The sequence below is a fragment of the Sprattus sprattus genome, assembly GCF_963457725.1.
Source record: "Sprattus sprattus genome assembly, chromosome: 10".
Taxonomy (NCBI): Eukaryota; Metazoa; Chordata; class Actinopteri; order Clupeiformes; family Clupeidae; genus Sprattus; species Sprattus sprattus.
This window is the reverse complement of record NC_137908.1, coordinates 5957741-5977630: the sequence shown is the minus strand read 5'-3', so window position 1 is coordinate 5977630 and position 19890 is coordinate 5957741. Positions and strand designations below refer to the sequence as shown.

The window sequence follows — 19890 nt, the reverse complement described above, 5'->3', positions numbered from 1 at the left end:
TTATCCCTTTAATTTATCTCTCTCTCCCTCTCGCTCTCTCTCTCTCTCTCTCTCTTTTAGCTTGAGCTGATGCTTCTAAGGCTCTGGTCCAACACCAACTTTTCAGTTCAGTTCACGGTGTCAGGCTGGAACAGAGAACACCCCAGAGGCGCGAACCCAAAATAGGAGACTGCCTTTGGCTAAGCTTAGGAACAACAGCTACGTTCAGTTCCCCTAAAAATGTCCGCCGGCCTCAAGTTCATCCAAGTTGAACAGAGACTTGGCTCTGCTGGCAAAGTTCATGGATGAATCAAGGAAGAGAAAGAGCCTACCTGTTCATTCCACTTCCATTCCAACCATAAAGAACAACGTTGTGTACAACCTTATCACTAAACATAAAATGCACAGGCCCTTGTCGTTGTGTAAAAGCAGATTCTTTGCCTGCAGAACAGAACTTTTATTGAAACAGCAAAATAAGTCTCCTTAGATATTTCAAAACAGAAAAAAAGTATCACATTCTTCCAGTGGAGAACGACAGCTAACGAGCTGCTTATCGGGTTGGTGGTCTCCTATGTGATGCCAAAAGTGGGACACCCAAGTTTCAGTCGTACACCTGTAACCTGCTGACCAGTGTGGCGGGCACGTGAGGGTCCAGTCGCTGTTGAAAACGTTCCCTCTGGAGCAAAGAAGGGATGTCAGGTTGTGGAATGTTTCGTTTTTTTTAACACTGATCGTCCACTCGTCGGAAGACTGCAAGAAAGTTCTTTCCCCCGTTGCGCTGTACTTTCTTCCCCTCTTCTGTGCAAGTGCCCAGGCGAGTGATGATGACGTCATCAACCTGCGACAACAATATACTTAAGTACTTAGATCAATCTAGATTATATAAATCTGCAATGAAAAATCTAAATTATATACGTTTAACAACCACTAGGATACCACAAAGTACAAACAGTCTCTCAAACCTACCAGCTGTCCCTCAGGGACTCGTGTGAACAGAGGGTGTTCTGTGAAGTGCTTCACCATCCATAGATGCACCTCTTCAACATCTGTGTTGGTGTACACCAAACCCTGGGCAAAACACACCAAAAGAAGAACATTGTCATTTTGAAGGAAGAGTAATGCCTACCATTTATCAAAGAGACACAACATTTTAAGGTGATACATTTAAACTTTCGGCACAACTCATCAGTGAATCAATACTGAGGGTCAATATCCACATTACGTTCTCAGAGCTTTTTCTGTCTCACACAAGCCAGTCTCCCACACCAGAACTGGCACTGGAAGAAAGACACACACACACACACACACACACACCTGCTTAAATTCTGGAAAATGAATCACATTCCTGGTGTAACACATGGCCCAGTCCATTTCACACAGGACTTTTTTTCCTTATACGTATATATATATTTCCCGCCCATGTTCCACATAAAACCCCCATGGTGGCTTTACCTTTAAGGGCCCTGCAGAGCAAAGGTCCCCCTCCACCCCCCCACCCCACTGGGACCTGGACGAGCAGGAGAGCAAACACTGGGTCTTATCTGCTCTCAGCCGTGTCATTGGCGTTTACTCTGGAGCTTGACCAGATTGTATAATTAGAAGACGGACTTCGTGGAAAATGCTCGAGATTGCACTGATCCTGTGCAAGGCAGCCAAAATGCACTCTGCATATGTGTGTATGTGGTAATGTGTGTGTATGTGTGTGTGGGCCTATCGCCAGCCTCCACTCAGTTCCTCTATGATGGTGTGATCAAGTAGCCCCTGAATTTTTCCTCCTCCTCCCTACACTTCCTGTTGTCTTTCTGTTTTTATCTTTCCTCGACATGAATCCCTCTCTTTTCCACTATCTGTGTCCCATCATGTTCAGCCCTCTCTCTTCTGGTCTCCTCTTCTGGTCTCTCTCTTCTGCCCTCTCTCTTCTGGTCTCCTCTTCTGGTCTCTCTCTTCTGCCCTCTCTCTTCTGGTCTCTCTCTTCTGGTCTCTCTCTTCTGCCCTCTCTCTTCTGGTCTCCTCTTCTGGTCTCTCTCTTCTGCCCTCTCTCTTCTGGTCTCCTCTTCTGGTCTCTCTCTTCTGCCCTCTCTCTTCTGGTCTCCTCTTCTGGTCTCTCTCTTCTGCCCTCTCTCTTCTGGTCTCTCTCTTCTGCCCTCTCTCTTCTGGTCTCTCTCTTCTGCCCTCTCTCTTCTGGTCTCCTCTTCTGGTCTCTCTCTTCTGCCCTCTCTCTTCTGGTCTCCTCTTCTGGTCTCTCTCTTCTGCCCTCTCTCTTCTGGTCTCTCTCTTCTGGTCTCTCTCTTCTGGTCTCCTCTTCTGGTCTCTCTCTTTTGCCCTCTCTCTTCTGCCCTCTCTCTTCTGCCCTCTCTCTTCTGCCCTCTCTCTTCTGGTCTCTCTCTTCTGGTCTCTCTCTTCTGCCCTCTCTCTTCTGGTCTCCTCTTCTGGTCTCTCTCTTCTGCCCTCTCTCTTCTGGTCTCCTCTTCTGGTCTCTCTCTTCTGCCCTCTCTCTTCTGGTCTCCTCTTCTGGTCTCTCTCTTCTGCCCTCTCTCTTCTGGTCTCTCTCTTCTGCCCTCTCTCTTCTGGTCTCTCTCTTCTGCCCTCTCTCTTCTGGTCTCCTCTTCTGGTCTCCTCTTCTGCCCTCTCTCTTCTGGTCTCCTCTTCTGCCCTCTCTCATCTGGTCTCCTCTTCTGCCCTCTCTCATCTGGTCTCCTCTTCTGCCCTCTCTCATCTGGTCTATCTCTTCTTGTCTCCACTTGTCCATCTCCCACTCATCACATCTCTCCCACTGCTGCACTCCCTGTCCAGGCAAGGGTTGGGTGCAGAGTGCAGAACATTGCAAGGTTTGTGCTGAACAGGTTAACAACATACAAATATCATCTCACTGTGCTAAAGGGGTGCCATGCTAACTGTGCTAAAGGGGTGCCATGCTAACTGTGCTAAAGGGGTGCCATGCTAACTGTGCTAAAGGGGTGCCATGCTAACTGTGCTAAAGGGGTGCCATGCTAACTGTGCTAAAGGGGTGCCATGCTAACTGCGCTAAAGGGGTGCCATGCTAACTGCGCTAAAGGGGTGCCATGCTAACTGTGCTAAAGGGGTGCCATGCTAACTGCGCTAAAGGGGTGCCATGCTAACTGTGCTAAAGGGCTGCCATGCTAACTGTGAGCAGAGGTCACCTGATATTAAAAGTCTCTCTAACCAGCCCATCCCCATCCCCAACATCAACTGAGCATCAGCTCTGGCACCAACTAACTAAGCACTCACGAAATGAAATGGTATACATTAAACACGCCAGGCCTCTGCTAAATATGATTAAACATCACTAAGAAAATGAACATCAACACATAAATGCACCCGCTCACACAAACAAGCGCTGAAAAACCTCCATACAGTAGATTTTCCTGCATTTTGTATCGTTTTAAACTCTCCAGATGACAGTTTCTATTTAACTTCTTCCATGATGCTAGTTTACCGCCTGTTATCGCGTTGTCACAGAAAACGAACTGCTGCATCAGGTAGTTGACTTCCCTACTTATAAAGATATTTTAAATATAGAATGTTCAATATCTTGTCGCGCCGATGTGTACGAGGCCGACTCGAGCCCAAGTATAATTTCTAAATATTTGTCCGAACCCAGCCTGGTCTGTCGTGTTTTGTTGGGTTCCGACGGGCCCGGGTGTGGGATTTCCAACCTCTCACACACACACACACACACACACACACACACACACACACACACACACACACACACACACACACACACACACACAGACACACACCACATTCATAACTCACATTCACAAACACAAGTCTGGCATTGTTCACACCCTACTTGGACACACACCTTCCTGAGAGCTGTAACACACCCATCATGACTGCACACACCTCTCGCCAAAGCCCTTGGAGATACAAATGTGACAGGTAAAGAAACACAGAGCACATGCTGACAGGTAGATATGGACGAAAAAGCCAGAGAGGGAGAGAGAGAGAGAGCGAAAGAGAGAGAGAGGGAGGGAGAGAGACAGAAAAAGAGAGACAAAGGGAGACAGCAAGAGAGAAAAAGAGGGAGGGGAAAAAATGCGTAGAAAAATCAGATGGAAAGTAGATGTGTGGAGAGTGGAAATAGTAATGAAAGTAGAAGCAGCTAGATGAGGAGTGGAAAGAGTGAAGCAGACAGTTCAGGTGTCGGACTCGTCTGTCAAGATGAGGCCACGCCTGAGCAAGAGCAGGAGCAGTCCTCACCCTAACTTACCCTTTATCCAAAGTGACTAATCGCAAAGGTACAGATCTACATGATTTCCCTGCATCAGTATGTACGCTCCGTGTTTATCGAATTCATGCTATTGCTTCTTTAGCACCTTGCGCTACCTGCGGAGCTACAGGACTACAACACGGCGGGGTCGCAGATGTCTGGCTGGCCAGTATCTGTGTACAGTTGAGGAGTCTGCGGACATGTGTGTGAATCACACACCAATGCAGTCTAATGACACAAGTGAGAACACATAGAACTATACAGAGACACCAGTAGCTGCATGGGGGCTCAGAGCTAGCGTACCAGTAAAGGGGCACTTCAACTAGCAATAATGGGCACGGTGGCTCAGTGCTTGCACTGCCGCCTCACAGCAAGAAGGTCATGGGTTTGATTCCCGCATGGCCTCCCAGGCCCAGGCCTTTCTGTGTGGAGTTTGCATGTTCTCCCCGTGTTCACAAGGGGTTTCCTCCACTTAGAACCCCAACAGAGAAAACAGAACACACTTCGTCGGTCCCTGACCAAGACAGACGATTCACCTCACCTGGCAATGTCAGCCTTACCAGTGCCTGAATTCGGATATACTTTTTTATCGATTGCCAACTTACAAAACACGTGAACGTATTAACACTCGACATTGGGTGCCAAGGCTCTCGGTATACTAGCTCTATTATTGTGCAGAAATGTTTAAGACAGGCCGTGTTCCCAATCATAAGTCACTTGTCCGCCCGGCTTCCTTTGATAGTAAGCCGCTTTTGAGAAAAGCAGCTGAATCACTAAACTGTAATGTCATGAGTGGTTTGGCACCCATTGCTGCCTCTTCCCCTTGAATGCACTACACAGCTCCTGAAAGACCCTTTCATGAGGTGACCGAGTTCAGTATGCCTACTACAGGTGTAGTAAGGGTGGTTCTGTGTCCGAGTTCAGTATGCCTACTACAGGTGTAGTTAGGGTGGTTCTGTGTGAGTTCAGTATGCCTACTACAGGTGTAGTAAGGGTGGTTCTGTGTCCGAGTTCAGTATGCCTACTACAGGTGTAGTTAGGGTGGTTCTGTGTCCGAGTTCAATAAAATGCGATAATTTGCTTATGTTGCCTTGGTAAAGTTGTGACGTATCACTTTTACAAAGTTCAGAGTACCAGGAACCTTACCAGTGATACGTCACAACTTTACCAAGGCAACATAAGCAAATTATCGCATTTTATTGAACTCGGACACAGAACCACCCTAACTACACCTGTAGTAGGCATACTGAACTCGGACACAGAACCACCCTTACTACACCTGTAGTAGGCCTACTGAACTCACACAGAACCACCCTTACTACACCTGTAGTAGGCATACTGAACTCGGACACAGAACCACCCTTACTACACCTGTAGTAGGCATACTGAACTCGGACACAGAACCACCCTAACTACACCTGTAGTATGCATACTGAACTCACACAGAACCACCCTTACTACACCTGTAGTAGGCATACTGAACTCGGTCCCCTCATGAAAGGGTCTTTCAGGAGCTGTGTAGTGCATTCAAGGGGAAGAGGCAGCAATGGGTGCCAAACCACTCCTGACATTACAGTTTAGTGTCTCTCTTTCTCTCTCTTTTCTCTCTTGCCTACTACAGGTGTAGTTAGGGTGGTTCTGTGTCCGAGTTCAGTATGCCTACTACAGGTGTAGTTAGGGTGGTTCTGTGTGAGTTCAGTATGCCTACTACAGGTGTAGTAAGGGTGGTTCTGTGTCCGAGTTCAGTATGCCTACTACAGGTGTAGTTAGGGTGGTTCTGTGTGAGTTCAGTATGCCTACTACAGGTGTAGTTAGGGTGGTTCTGTGTGAGTTCAGTATGCCTACTACAGGTGTAGTAAGGGTGGTTCTGTGTCCGAGTTCAGTATGCCTACTACAGGTGTAGTAAGGGTGGTTCTGTGTCCGAGTTCAGTATGCCTACTACAGGTGTATTTAGGGTGGTTCTTGGAACAGGTGACCTAGGGACCTTCTTGCACGGGGCCTGTCAAACACCACCCACTGCTGCCACCACTTTGGAATTCAATTTTGCATCCCAAGCACAAAGTCAGACTGGGCTGGTCCCCTGCATTACACGCTGGCCATTAAGAAAAGCACTAAATCAGCATTCAAGAGGCTTACGTCCATATACTGAAGGCAGACATCAACGTCTGTGCTTTGGCCCATGTGACACGCGCAGAGGCTAACACCATGCAGCTCCGTCCAGCCGCACTGCAGGGCGTCACGCCACACCACGCCCACTGCCAACCACCCCACCTCAGCCACGAACACCAACGTTATTAAGGATCATTAAAGAATTATACAAAAGCAATATAGATCCTGTGAGGCATTTCGTTTCCTCTCAGATATCCGATTAGCCTAGTTAGATTACGAGTCGACAACGGGACCAACGGGCTTAGGCGACGAGAACGAACGAAGTGGCGGCATCATGTTACGACTACAGACACAGGGCGGGGGGGGCCTTGCCTGTTAATCTAAGTCACTTTGGTAAATAATCTTGGCCCTGACTGAGCTGCTTTCTGGCCCTTGGGTGGGGAGGTGGGTAGATGGGGGGTGGGGGGTGTGGGGGGGTTTGAATGCGTCTCTTTGTGTAGAAGTGTAAGAGTCTTACCCCGATGCGGAGAGTGTAGGCGTACTCAGCCAGCAGCGTGGGACTGATGATCCGCCACTTGTGTTTGGTTCTCTTGAAGTGCGGGTCGGGGAAGAGGAAGAACAGCTTGCTGAGCTGGAGGGGTGGACGGTGATTCAAGGACACCGGAGGGTATGGGAGAGAGAGAGAGAGAGAGAGGGTATGGGAGAGGGAGGGAGAGAGAGAGTGAGAGGGAGAGGGAGAGAGAGAGAGAGAGAGGGAGAGAGAGAGAGAGAGAAGGAGAGAGGATGGGGGAAAGGAGAAAGAAAGGGAGTGAGAAAGAGAGAAAAAGAGAGAGAGGAGGGGAGAAAAAAATCACTTTGTAAAGTGTGTCATTTCCTCCTTTCAAATATGGGTCAAACCACAACCAGGCCTTAGTAATAAACATGCATGTTTTAGGGTATATCCGTCTGTTGTAGCTGGAACACAGACTCTTAACATTAAAACATTCACAAACACACAAACACACACCTACACACAATCTCACACACAAACACATGATGCTTCTTACTTCAGTCAAGACCAGACTGAAGTATGACTCAGATAAAGGGAAGGCAAATAAAAGCTGGCATAAAATACTATTCATACCTCTTCATCTATTTATTTCACAATCATGAAATCAGTTTGGACAAAGAGTGACCCCTATCTGTTTGCTTTCACAATGCAACTCCACTGGTCATTTATAGTAGCATCTGACCATCACAGAGACACCCCCAGCTCCACAAGGGCATTTACATTTAGTCATTTAGCAGACGCTTTTATCCGAAGCGACATACAAGGAAATTGCATTTATACATCAGGAGCAGTTTTGGGGGTTCAGTGTCTTGCTCAAGGACACTTACACACTTGGTAAGGAGGAGTGGGGAATCGAACTGGCAACCTTCTGATTACTAAGCGACTCCTCTACCCCCTGTACCACAAGTGGCAGTTCTGATTAGCAGAACACACCTGGTTTAGCAAACAGCATTCTACTGATCTGGATATCAAACTGCTCTCAGGTGTGCATAGAACAGGGAGACTGACAGAATCAATGGACCTCATTCTTGAACGCAGTTAAGAAAAAGTTTAAGAAGAAATGTCTTCTTAACTCCACTTACGAAGTTCCTGGGACAATTCTGGCATTCATTATAGAATTTAAGAACGCGAAATAGCAGTCGACAATCGGCCAGATCGCCCATGTTCTTAAGGGCTGACTGTGAGAAATTGTTGGTGATTGTGTTCACATCAATTCGACAGACATCCTCAGATTTTAATAATTAAAATTAAGGGTAGCGCGTGTGTAGAGAGTTATGAGTACCAAACTGAGCTGATACCTCAGTGAAGGGTAGTTGAGTTATGAGTACCATACTGAGCTGACACGTCAGTGAAGGGTAGTTGAGTTATGAGTACCATACTGAACTGATACGTCAGTGAAGGGTAGCTGAGTTGAGTGAATCTTAGTCCGTGTGAGGAGAGAGTTATGAGTACCGTACTGAACTGATACGTGAGCGAAGCGAAGCACGTATGAAGAGTTATGAGTACCATACTGAGCTGATACGTCAGTGAAGGGTAGTTGAGTTATGAGTACCATACTGAATTGATACGTCAGTAAAGGGTAGTTGAGTTATGTGTACCATACTGAACTGATACGTGAGCGAAGCGAAGCACGTATGAAGAGTTATGAGTACCATACTGAGCTGATACGTCAGTGAAGGGTAGTTGAGTTATGAGTACCATACTGAACTGATACGCGAGTGAAGCATTGCCTGTGTGTGGAGAGAGTTATGAGTACGATACTGAACTGATACGCGAGTGAAGGGTAGTGGAGAGAGTTATAAGTACGATACTGAACTGATACGCGAGTGAAGGGTAGTGGAGAGAGTTATAAGTACCATACTGAACTGATACGCGAGCGAAGCATCGCCCGTGTGTGGAGAGAGTTATGAGTACGATACTGAACTGATACGTGAGCGAAGCGAAGCCCGTGTGAGGAGAGAGTTATTGCTCGAGCAGTACTGCTGCTGTGGCTGTTTCTGGTCCTGATGGAGACCCTAGTAAAACCGGCCTGCAGACAGGCACCACACGGCCCTGTTCCACAACCAGAGGCACGCAATCAAAGTTTATGTTGAGTGAAACAAGCTCACTCACCCGCTTTTCCTTTTTAAACCCAAGACATGGCGGCTGGGGCCGATCTGCTATCCTGCTGCGAGCCTGGCTCGGAATTTCCCCCCTTTTAACAGGCTTTGCTTTTATTCATATAAACTCCAATCCTGCCCCACCCGCCACCTCCCTCCCACTCAACATCCAAAGCCTCCCCGCACACACCCAGCAGCACACACACTCACACCCAGCATCACAAACACACACACACACACCCAGCACCACACACACACAATCACACACACACACACACACCCAGCACCACACACACACACACACACACACCCAGCACCACAAACACACACACCCAGCAGCACACACACACACACACACCCAGCAGCACACACACACACACACACACACGCACGCACACACCCAGCACCACAAACACCCAGCAGCTCACACACACACACCCAGCACCACACACACACTAACAGCACCACACACACACACACCCAGCAGCACACACACACACACACACAGCACCACACAGACACACACACACCCAGCAGCACACACACACACACACACCCAGCAGCACACACACACACACACACCCAGCAGCACACACACCCAGCAGCACACACACCCAGCACCACACACACACACACACCCAGCACCAGCAGCACATACACACACACACGCACAAAACCAGCACCACACACACACACACACACATGCCCCCATCATTTTTATTAGTCAAATAAATAATGTCCCGTTCAGACAGAGCGATGGCGGGATAATTATTGGGAGCGCAGAGGAGGGCCTCGGGGCTATCACTCACTGGGCCTACTTCACTTCATACGGCGTAAAAACCACACCACACTTTAATTAGCACATCGGAAAAAAAGAAAAAAAAAAGCACAAAAAGAAAGGATCAAGATGGGGGGGGGGGGAAGGAGGAGAGAGGCTAGAAATAGAACACCGCATTTGTACTGCATTTGTGTGTGTGTGTGTGTTGAGTGTGTGTGTGTGTGTGTTGAGTGTGTGTGTGTGTGTGTGTGTGTGTGTGTGTGCATGGTGTTGTGCCAAAGGGCCCATGAGGACTTTTTCTCCAGCCCCCCCTCCCCTCCCTATTTCCCCTTCTCTCCCAAAACCAGTTAATCCCATCCACACCAGCGGGCCGGAGGGGGAGACAGAGCCAGAGCTGTTCCCGACGTCTCTGCATCAACTTGGGTGTCTGAGGAGCGGATTACCGCGAACACCCAGCAGCCACTCCTGACAAGCAGTGGAAAGATTTACACCTCATGTCATCGCATGAGAGAGACAGAGACAGAGAGAGAGAGAGAGAGAGAGAGAGAGAAAGAATCAGAGAGAGAGAGAAGAGAAAGCGGGAGAGAGAGAGTGAGAAAGGAAGAAAGAGAGAGAGACAGAAAGAATCAGAGAGAGAGAGAAAAGAAAGAGGGAGAGAAAGAAAGAGGGAGATAGATAAAGGGAGAGAGAGAGAGAGAGAGAGAAAGAGGGAGAGAGAGAGAAAGAAAGAGGGGGAGAGAAAGAAAAAAGCAGGGAGAGAAAGAGGGAGACAGAAAGAGGGAGAAGGAAGGAAAGAGGGAGAAGGAAGGAAAGAGGGAGAGAGAGAGACAGAGGGAGGGAGAGAAAGAGGGAGACAGAAAGAGCGAAAGAGGGAATGTAGAACCTGATAATGTAATAATTTCCTGATAACGTAATAACCCTGATAATGTAATAAAAAATCCCTCATAAATCCCTAAAAGATGTAATAAAACCTGATAATGTAATAATATCCCAATAATGTAATAAAGTGCATTTCCCAATAATGTAACAATCGCCATACCAATAATGTAATAAAATGTTACATTAATTGGAAGTTATTACATTATCAGGTTAGCCTCAATTTAGCAGAACCTGATAATGTAATAAATTCCTGATATTGTAAAAACTTTGGTCAGTGCTGAAATGTTGGGACACCAGTTATTCAGACCAAGTAGTGATGCTGTGTAGACAACCACCCACTATTGTTTTGCTCATATTTTGATCCCAATGGTATAGGCCTTTAGCCTCGCAAGACAAACCTGTACAGCAAGAAGCTGTACAAGGGTCTGGCACAACACGATTTTCAGTGTGGGCGGGATTAACGGTTGTCTGTTAAGTTGCCTCTGCACGCAATGCAACGCAATAGGAATGGCGCTACAACCAATCCGAGCGACTGACGAATGACAAAAGACGATTTGATTGGCCTGGTACAGTATGTGCCCATTAGCTGCCGGTCTATAACATACCAAAATGTTCTTATTTTTTCTCTATTAGTTGATTACCACTGAATATCCCTTTCACCATTGTAAAAATTGTGCATTCGCAATCATATAAAATATATACTGTATCTGCTAATAGTGAAGCAGCAGGTCTCTGGACAGCTTCACTGTTTGGACCTCTGAAACTGGAGACCTGATGCTACAGCACCAACCAAAGTTATTACAATATCAGGTAATTATTACATTATCAGGTTCTGCAAAATTATTGGGAAATGCACTTTATTACATTATCGGGGTATTATTACATTATCAGGTTTTATTACATGTTTTAGGGACTTATGAAGGAATTTGTTTTACATTATCGGGAGTTATTACATTATCGGGAAATTATTACATTATCGGGAAATTATTACATTATCAGGTTCTACAGGGAGAGAGAAAGAAAGAGGGAGAGAGAGAAAGAAAGAAGGAGGGAGAGAAAGAGGGAGACAGAAAGAGCGAAAGAGATCATGCCACTGCATTGACTGCCTGACTGACAGGCCCACTGCTTGTTAGCACAGTGCCGATCTGAAGGCACCAAGAGTGAGCTCTGTGATCCATCTCTGAGAGTGAGCTCTGTGTTCCATCTCTGTGATCATCTCTGAGAGTGAGCTCTGTGTTCCATCTCTGTGATCCATCTCTGAGAGTGAGCTCTGTGATACATCTCTGAGAGTGAGCTCTGTGTTCCATCTCTGTGATCATCTCTGAGAGTGAGCTCTGTGATACATCTCTGAGAGTGAGCTCTGTGTTCCATCTCTGTGATCATCTCTGAGAGTGAGCGCTGTGATCATCTCTGAGAGTGAGCTCTGTGATACATCTCTGAGAGTGAGCTCTGTGTTCCATCTCTGTGATCATCTCTGAGAGTGAGCGCTGTGATCATCTCTGTGATCCATCTCTGAGAGTGAGCTCTGTGATCATCTCTGAGAGTGAGCTCTGCGTTCCATCTCTGAGAGTGAGCTCTGTGATCATCTCTGAGAGTGAGCTCTGTGTTCCATCTCTGAGAGTGAGCTCTGTGATCATCTCTGAGAGTGAGCTCTGTGTTCCATCTCTGTGATCCATCTCTGAGAGTGAGCTCTGTGTTCCATCTCTGTGTTCCATCTCTGAGAGTGAGCTCTGTGTTCATCTCTGAGAGTGAGCTCTGTGATACATCTCTGAGAGTGAGCTCTGTGTTCCATCTCTGTGATCATCTCTGAGAGTGAGCGCTGTGATCATCTCTGTGATCCATCTCTGAGAGTGAGCTCTGTGATCATCTCTGAGAGTGAGCTCTGTGTTCCATCTCTGAGAGTGAGCTCTGTGATCATCTCTGAGAGTGAGCTCTGTGTTCCATCTCTGAGAGTGAGCTCTGTGATCATCTCTGAGAGTGAGCTCTGTGTTCCATCTCTGTGATCCATCTCTGAGAGTGAGCTCTGTGTTCCATCTCTGTGTTCCATCTCTGAGAGTGAGCTCTGTGTTCATCTCTGAGAGTGAGCTCTGTGATCATCTCTGAGAGTGAGCTCTGTGTTCCATCTCTGTGTTCCATCTCTGAGAGTGAGCTCTGTGATCATCTCTGAGAGTGAGCTCTGTGTTCCATCTCTGAGAGTGAGCTCTGTGATCATCTCTGAGAGTGAGCTCTGTGTTCCATCTCTGTGTTCCATCTCTGAGAGTGAGCTCTGTGATCATCTCTGAGAGTGAGCTCTGTGTTCCATCTCTGTGTTCCATCTCTGAGAGTGAGCTCTGTGTTCATCTCTGAGAGTGAGCTCTGTGATCCATCTCTGTGATCATCTCTGTGATCCATCTCTGAGAGTGAGCTCTGTGATCCATCTCTGAGAGTGAGCTCTGTGATCATCTCTGTGATCCATCTCTGAGAGTGAGCTCTGTGTTCCATCTCTGAGAGTGAGCTCTGTGATCATCTCTGAGAGTGAGCTCTGTGTTCCATCTCTGTGTTCCATCTCTGAGAGTGAGCTCTGTGTTCATCTCTGAGAGTGAGCTCTGTGATACATCTCTGAGAGTGAGCTCTGTGTTCCATCTCTGTGATCATCTCTGAGAGTGAGCGCTGTGATCATCTCTGTGATCCATCTCTGAGAGTGAGCTCTGTGATCATCTCTGAGAGTGAGCTCTGTGTTCCATCTCTGAGAGTGAGCTCTGTGATCATCTCTGAGAGTGAGCTCTGTGTTCCATCTCTGAGAGTGAGCTCTGTGATCATCTCTGAGAGTGAGCTCTGTGTTCCATCTCTGTGATCCATCTCTGAGAGTGAGCTCTGTGTTCCATCTCTGTGTTCCATCTCTGAGAGTGAGCTCTGTGTTCATCTCTGAGAGTGAGCTCTGTGTTCATCTCTGAGAGTGAGCTCTGTGATCATCTCTGAGAGTGAGCTCTGTGTTCCATCTCTGTGTTCCATCTCTGAGAGTGAGCTCTGTGATCATCTCTGAGAGTGAGCTCTGTGTTCCATCTCTGAGAGTGAGCTCTGTGATCATCTCTGAGAGTGAGCTCTGTGTTCCATCTCTGTGTTCCATCTCTGAGAGTGAGCTCTGTGATCATCTCTGAGAGTGAGCTCTGTGTTCCATCTCTGTGTTCCATCTCTGAGAGTGAGCTCTGTGTTCATCTCTGAGAGTGAGCTCTGTGATCCATCTCTGTGATCATCTCTGTGATCCATCTCTGAGAGTGAGCTCTGTGATCCATCTCTGAGAGTGAGCTCTGTGATCCATCTCTGAGAGTGAGCTCTGTGTTCATCTCTGAGAGTGAGCTCTGTGATCCATCTCTGTGATCATCTCTGTGATCCATCTCTGAGAGTGAGCTCTGTGATCAGAGTGAGAGTGAGCTCTGTGATCCATCTCTGGGAGTGAGCTCTGTGTTCCATCTCTGAGAGTGAGCTCTGTGTTCCATCTCTGAGAGTGAGCTCTGTGTTCCATCTCTGTGATCCATCTCTGAGAGTGAGCTCTGTGTTCCATCTCTGTGTTCCATCTCTGAGAGTGAGCTCTGTGTTCCATCTCTGAGAGTGAGCTCTGTGTTCCATCTCTGTGTTCCATCTCTGAGAGTGAGCTCTGTGTTCCATCTCTGAGAGTGAGCTCTGTGATCATCTCTGTGATCCATCTCTGAGAGTGAGCTCTGTGTTCCATCTCTGTGTTCCATCTCTGAGAGTGAGCTCTGTGTTCCATCTCTGAGAGTGAGCTCTGTGTTCCATCTCTGAGAGTGAGCTCTGTGACCTCCCTTCCTAACTGGCACCTTGGCCTAACTTGCACTTAAGCAGTGACAGTCCCTCACTTCGTTTTTCTTTCTATGTCGATCTCTTGAAAAAAAAAAAAAAAAAGCAGTATTTATTGTTACACCAGGTTTTTATTGCTCTTAGCTTGACTGTTCTCTCCCTTGCACGTTGCTTTGGACAAAAGCATCTGCTAAATGACTAAATGTAAATGTAAATGAAAATGATTGACGATCACATAAGAATAAGGCCAGCAGGAGAGATTATGTTGACTTACACAACAATAGCACTCACTCGCCCACCACTACAGACACAATGCTGCTCGTCAGTGCCAATCAACACACGCTTTCACCCAACACGCCATATGACGCAGGTATGACCCATCAGAAAATCAGTGCCAGTCATGATGACCTTGTCAGAATTCTGCACAACTGACTTTCCCCCGATCTGTCAAGTTATATAGGTGCAGGGTTTGATCTTTCTCCCACCCACGCCTATCTTAACTCAGAATTTTGAAACTCTGAAACAAGCTGGCCCCCTGAAGTGAACGGACCGGCATGCACTTTCAAGATACGTGAATGAAATGTCAAAAAAGACATTAGACAAAATTAGACATATCTTCTGTATAGACCATCATAAATTGTTGATGCAAAACTAAACATTTCTCAAATTAATTTTCAATTAAGGTGGCATCAAAGGTAATTAAAAGATGTAATTAACAGCATGAAACGTCCATTTGCTTTAGTCCATCGAAGATCGGAACGAGCTTAAGTAATAAACATTGAGTGCAGAGGAGAGAAGCACAACATGCGCAAACGATCCAAAAACCCCATAAAGGGGATTCTAGTATTTATACACAATTGACTGATCTACTTTCAGATGTATGAGGACAGAGCACGTATCTGTGAATACTCCCGGGAAGAAAATATGGATGGTTCACGCTTTACTTTCAAGACTTTCCGAGGGCTTTACAAACAATGCCTTTAATATCTTCTGACTAATGCCATTGAATTTCACATAAAAACCCTGGCAGATTCATAATAAACTCCTCCTTTCGGTTGATAATTCCTCCCCTTTAATAACACCAATTAGTATTGTATCTATATCGTTGGAAAGCCTGATTAGTCACCTTTACAACGAGGACTTGTAAGGATCGTGCATTCGTGGAATGAGCAACACAGCTAACCGTGTGGGTAGCGTCGTGTAGTGTAACAATAAATAAATAAATGTACCTACTGTAAGTGCGAGTTAAGTGCTTGTTAGAGGAGATAGCATTAAAGGAAAGATAAGGAGAGGTAGAGGAAGGAAGAGGAAGGGAGAGGAAGTGCAAGTTAGGAAAGGAGATGCTCTCTGAAGAGTTGGGTCTTCAAGAGCTTCTTAAAGGTGGAGAGAGTCGCTCTGCCCTGGCAGTGCTAGGCAGCTCATTCTACCATTTGAACACCTGCTAACACACACACACACACACACACACACACACACACACACCCCTTGTTTGGTCCCAGGGTCAGTCCACTCACCTGACCTTTGGCGAAAAAGTTGGGCAGGTACTTCATGGCATTGCTACGGAGACAAGCGATGTTCTGGTAGCGACCAGGCTCTGCAGCACGAAGGGATTTAATACGGTCCTTGACATAATCGGACACCTTCACACGGATCTCCAGACCCAATATCACCGCATCAGGAAAGAGAGGCGATAGCTCAACTGTAAAAAACGGTGAGCCCAGTGTAAGTGAGGGCAAGCAAAAGAGAGTGAGCATGACCAACAGAACACTGACACAACAGCCCAGAGACTCTGGCCCTCTCTGTAAGGTGTTATAAAAGAGTACTATTTGAAAACTAGGCACTTAAAAGTTACTCAGTTTGACTGAAACTAGCCAAACATAGTGGGCAGAAACTTTGAGGGGAATTCAATGTGGATGACCACTGAGCAACAATAAGCGACATTCAAGGAATTGGCAGACATGAATAGTTTCATTTGGCAGAGTGACAAGAAATGCTAGTACAACTTTTGTACTACATTGTCTAAATTATCAGCCTAAACAATACTTAACTTAATAAAAAGTCTTGAATGTCTCTTTGAGTATAACTCTTGAATTGAAAGCCTTTATTGCCATCGCCTAGTAATATACACTCTTTTTATACATCTGTTTACTGTGTTCTATAGCACTTATGTTATGTGTAGTACTACTGTGTGTCTATGTTTTATGTTATGTGTAGTACTTATTGTGTGTGTATGTTTTGTATGTTTACTGTATGCACCCATGCACCAGAGCAAATTTCAGGTAGGCACATACCTACCTGACAATAAATCTGTTTCTGATTCTGATCGTATTTGCATACAACGAAATGTAAAACAACAGCACCCTCTAGTGGTCTCTTATGGATGTCACCATACATCTCAGATTTATCTCGGAATGAGCAGATTTGTTTTTGCAAGTAGATTGAATGTGACTTTACCAAGTAGCCCTCCGTATCCGCAGCCAATGTCAGCAAACTCTACTTTTGCCTTCCGCAGCACTGGTTCGACGTCACGACATTCATCAGGTGGGCTGCACATCTCTGGGTACAGCTCCGACCAGTCCATTTCCTCTGGACACACTGGACTGACAAGACAAGGTGATACATTTATCTTTCTACTAATGCTAAAATATCCTGGGAATACGGTAAGTATTATAGACTGACTAGTCGTCTGTTTTGAATACATTACTCAACAGTTGCAACACGTGTTAAGAGAAATACTGACAATCAAAACTATTTGGAGTTTAGTTGATAGTTTTATGGTACGTGTTACTTTTTAAAAAGCCGAATAACGCCAAGTTCAAATTACACAGTACTAATTGAAAAACATCTAAACAAATCACAGTTGTCCAAAGCCATCATTTTGGAAGTACAAAACAGACAGAGCATGACTTCATGACTAACTAAAAGCTGGCAAGGTAACGTAACCATACTTACTACACGAATGTATGGTCTGCCATTGGATTTGAATGAGCCCTTTGGCGGTAATAACGTTTCTGTGGCATCGTAACGCTCATCTTGTTTGTATATGACGCGATCAATTTCGAATAAAAATGTAATACAGAATAAAATAAACACCAAAACCATAAGCTCACGTCTCCAGTTCAGTGCACGTTGGATGTTATGAGACGCACACTGATGATGTCAAAACCATTCGTTTCTTATTGGTTGGGGTTTCGCCGAACATGTTGTTCACGAATTATTTACCTGTTTGGTCCGCTAGTGGGCGTAAGTATACTGTTCAATATAACGAACTGCTCTATTACATTAACGCCGTCTGTTTTATTTGCCACATAGGCTACTTAAGGCCATTGCCGCATTTGTCTACGCTGTCAAGGTGATATCTCATTTTCGTGTCACTTAATGTTCATGTTCAAAGTTCAGTGATCATGTTCATAAAATAAAGTCGACGGTAGGTCTGGTCTACGGATTTTTAATATGATGAACTGTAAGGGTTACTTCCATAATGATTATTACAACTAGGCCCTTACATAATGCATAACTGTTTTTTACACTTAGTCAACATAAAAAGAGTGAACATAGTTTAGAAGAAAGTTATGTAATAGAGGCTTAATGTAAGTTATAAAAGCAGATCTGCTTATAGCTTCTTAAAATAATGTGGTCATGAATGGCCTGTAGCTATAACGTGCATGTAAATGTCTTGCTTTTTATTTGTTAGCTTAATAAATCCCAAGGTTCCCAAGTGTAGCATTTTCAACCATGGAGTCTATTTTATCTTCCATATATTTATGTATTCAACTGCCCTTGTTTTCCCATGTTGTATATATAGTAGTATTGTACAGTATAGTATATAGAATAACTATACAATTCCAATATTGACCTACTGTTGCTTTATGTGTAATTTCTGGATGGGGTGTTGAGCTCAACAGGGTCCAGTTGGAAGGTTGTCTTCAATGCCCAGTAGGTTTTAAGCTTTCCAAAAACGGCAACAGTACACCAAAAGCAAAGATTCACTGTGTCATCAATGCAGTGGTGAATTGGGATCAGAGAAATTGATAAACAATGAGATACTAGTCTGAATAATTGATCCAGATTCTAAAGGGTTTAAAGATACAATACAGTGATTGGGGACAGAACTTTGGCAGGGAGTGTGTATAAGTATACTTTATAAACATGTGTTATGACACTAACTACAAGAACCTATTAGGATTGATTTATCCTATTAATAATTTTGTATCAATATTGGAAGCAGGAATACACTCTAAGACAATACCCATTATGAGATAAATGATATATATTTCTCTCTCTCTCTCTCTCTCTCTCTCTCTGTCTGCCTCTATCTAGTTCTCTCTCTGTCTGTCTCTCTCTCTCTGTCTGCCTTTCTCTCTCTCTCTCTTTCTCTCTGTCTGCCTCTATCTATCTATCACTCTCCCTGTCTCTCTCTGTAAGTCTCTCTCTCTGTGTCTGCCTCTATCTCTCTCTCTCTCTCTCTCTGTCTCTCTGTCTGCCTCTATCTAGTTCTCTCTCTGCCTGTCTCTCTCTGTCTGTCTGATTCTGTCTGTCTGTCTCTCTCTCTCTGCCTTTATATCTCTCTCTCTATTTCTCTCTGTCTGCCTCTCTCTCTCTATGTTTGCCATTATCTCTCCACTATGTAATACAGTGTCACTAAATACATACTGGAGTTGTCTAGTTTTGGTCTTGACCATGGGATTTATAGTTTTTTTTACCAACTACATCAGAATAATGTGCTTGATGAGATATTATTACACTGCACAGGTCTGTATCTCTGAAACCTATATTGACCACCACTGATGCACTCTAGCCATCACATCGCTGCGCGTGAAGAAAGCGAGAACAAAGCGAACAAACACCAATAGAAACTCTTTTTTTCTCATCCAGCGGGAGCACGTGGGAGTTAACTCTTTGTAGAGCCGATGAAAGTTATATTTGATTTAAACTATGCAATTAATGGGGGGCACTGTAGCTCACACAGTAGCCTCGACCACATTCGGGCTTGACGCCCACGGAGGACACGGGTTCGAATCCGGCCCCGATGTCATTTCTCCAGTCCACTCCCCACCTCTTCTCCCTCTCATTTCCTGTCCCACTCTTCACTAATCTATCAATTAAAGGCATAAAAAAGCCAAAAACAAATCTTTGAAAAAAAAAAAAACTATGCAATTAATATCAAAATACTGGTGGGAACATGTTTAGGTAATCTGATAAGTGGCTGGAACATATCCATAAATTACGCACATGCAGAGTGGATATGCATTCCAAATCAGAGTGAGAGACAACCCTATGACCTAAAAACAAAGTTAAAACCACATAAGCCTACTTATTCAACTGATCTCCCCATTATTAACCAGATATGGATTTAAATATAATTTAATTTCTTATGTGTCTTATGTTCTTACCTTTGATGTATTAAATTGGTCCATGGAACCAAACAAAAAGGTAAAAACTAGAAGATGATTCACATTTTTTA

At 45.2% G+C, this 19890-nt stretch overlaps 1 protein-coding gene across 1 annotated transcript; it reads right to left on the bottom strand.

The window, feature by feature from the left end:
* Nucleotides 1-464: 464 nt before the first annotated feature.
* Nucleotides 465-17548, bottom strand: mettl1 (methyltransferase 1, tRNA methylguanosine). The gene is made up of 6 exons (XM_080846353.1): nucleotides 17379-17548; nucleotides 16881-17026; nucleotides 15941-16125; nucleotides 6843-6956; nucleotides 946-1047; nucleotides 465-817 (listed from the first exon to the last, which is right to left on the bottom strand). Exons 1-6 carry the CDS (start codon nucleotides 17456-17458, stop codon nucleotides 701-703), a joined length of 744 nt encoding a protein of 247 aa, XP_080702479.1. The 5' UTR covers nucleotides 17459-17548; the 3' UTR covers nucleotides 465-700.
* Between the last annotated feature and the right edge of the window lie 2342 nt (nucleotides 17549-19890).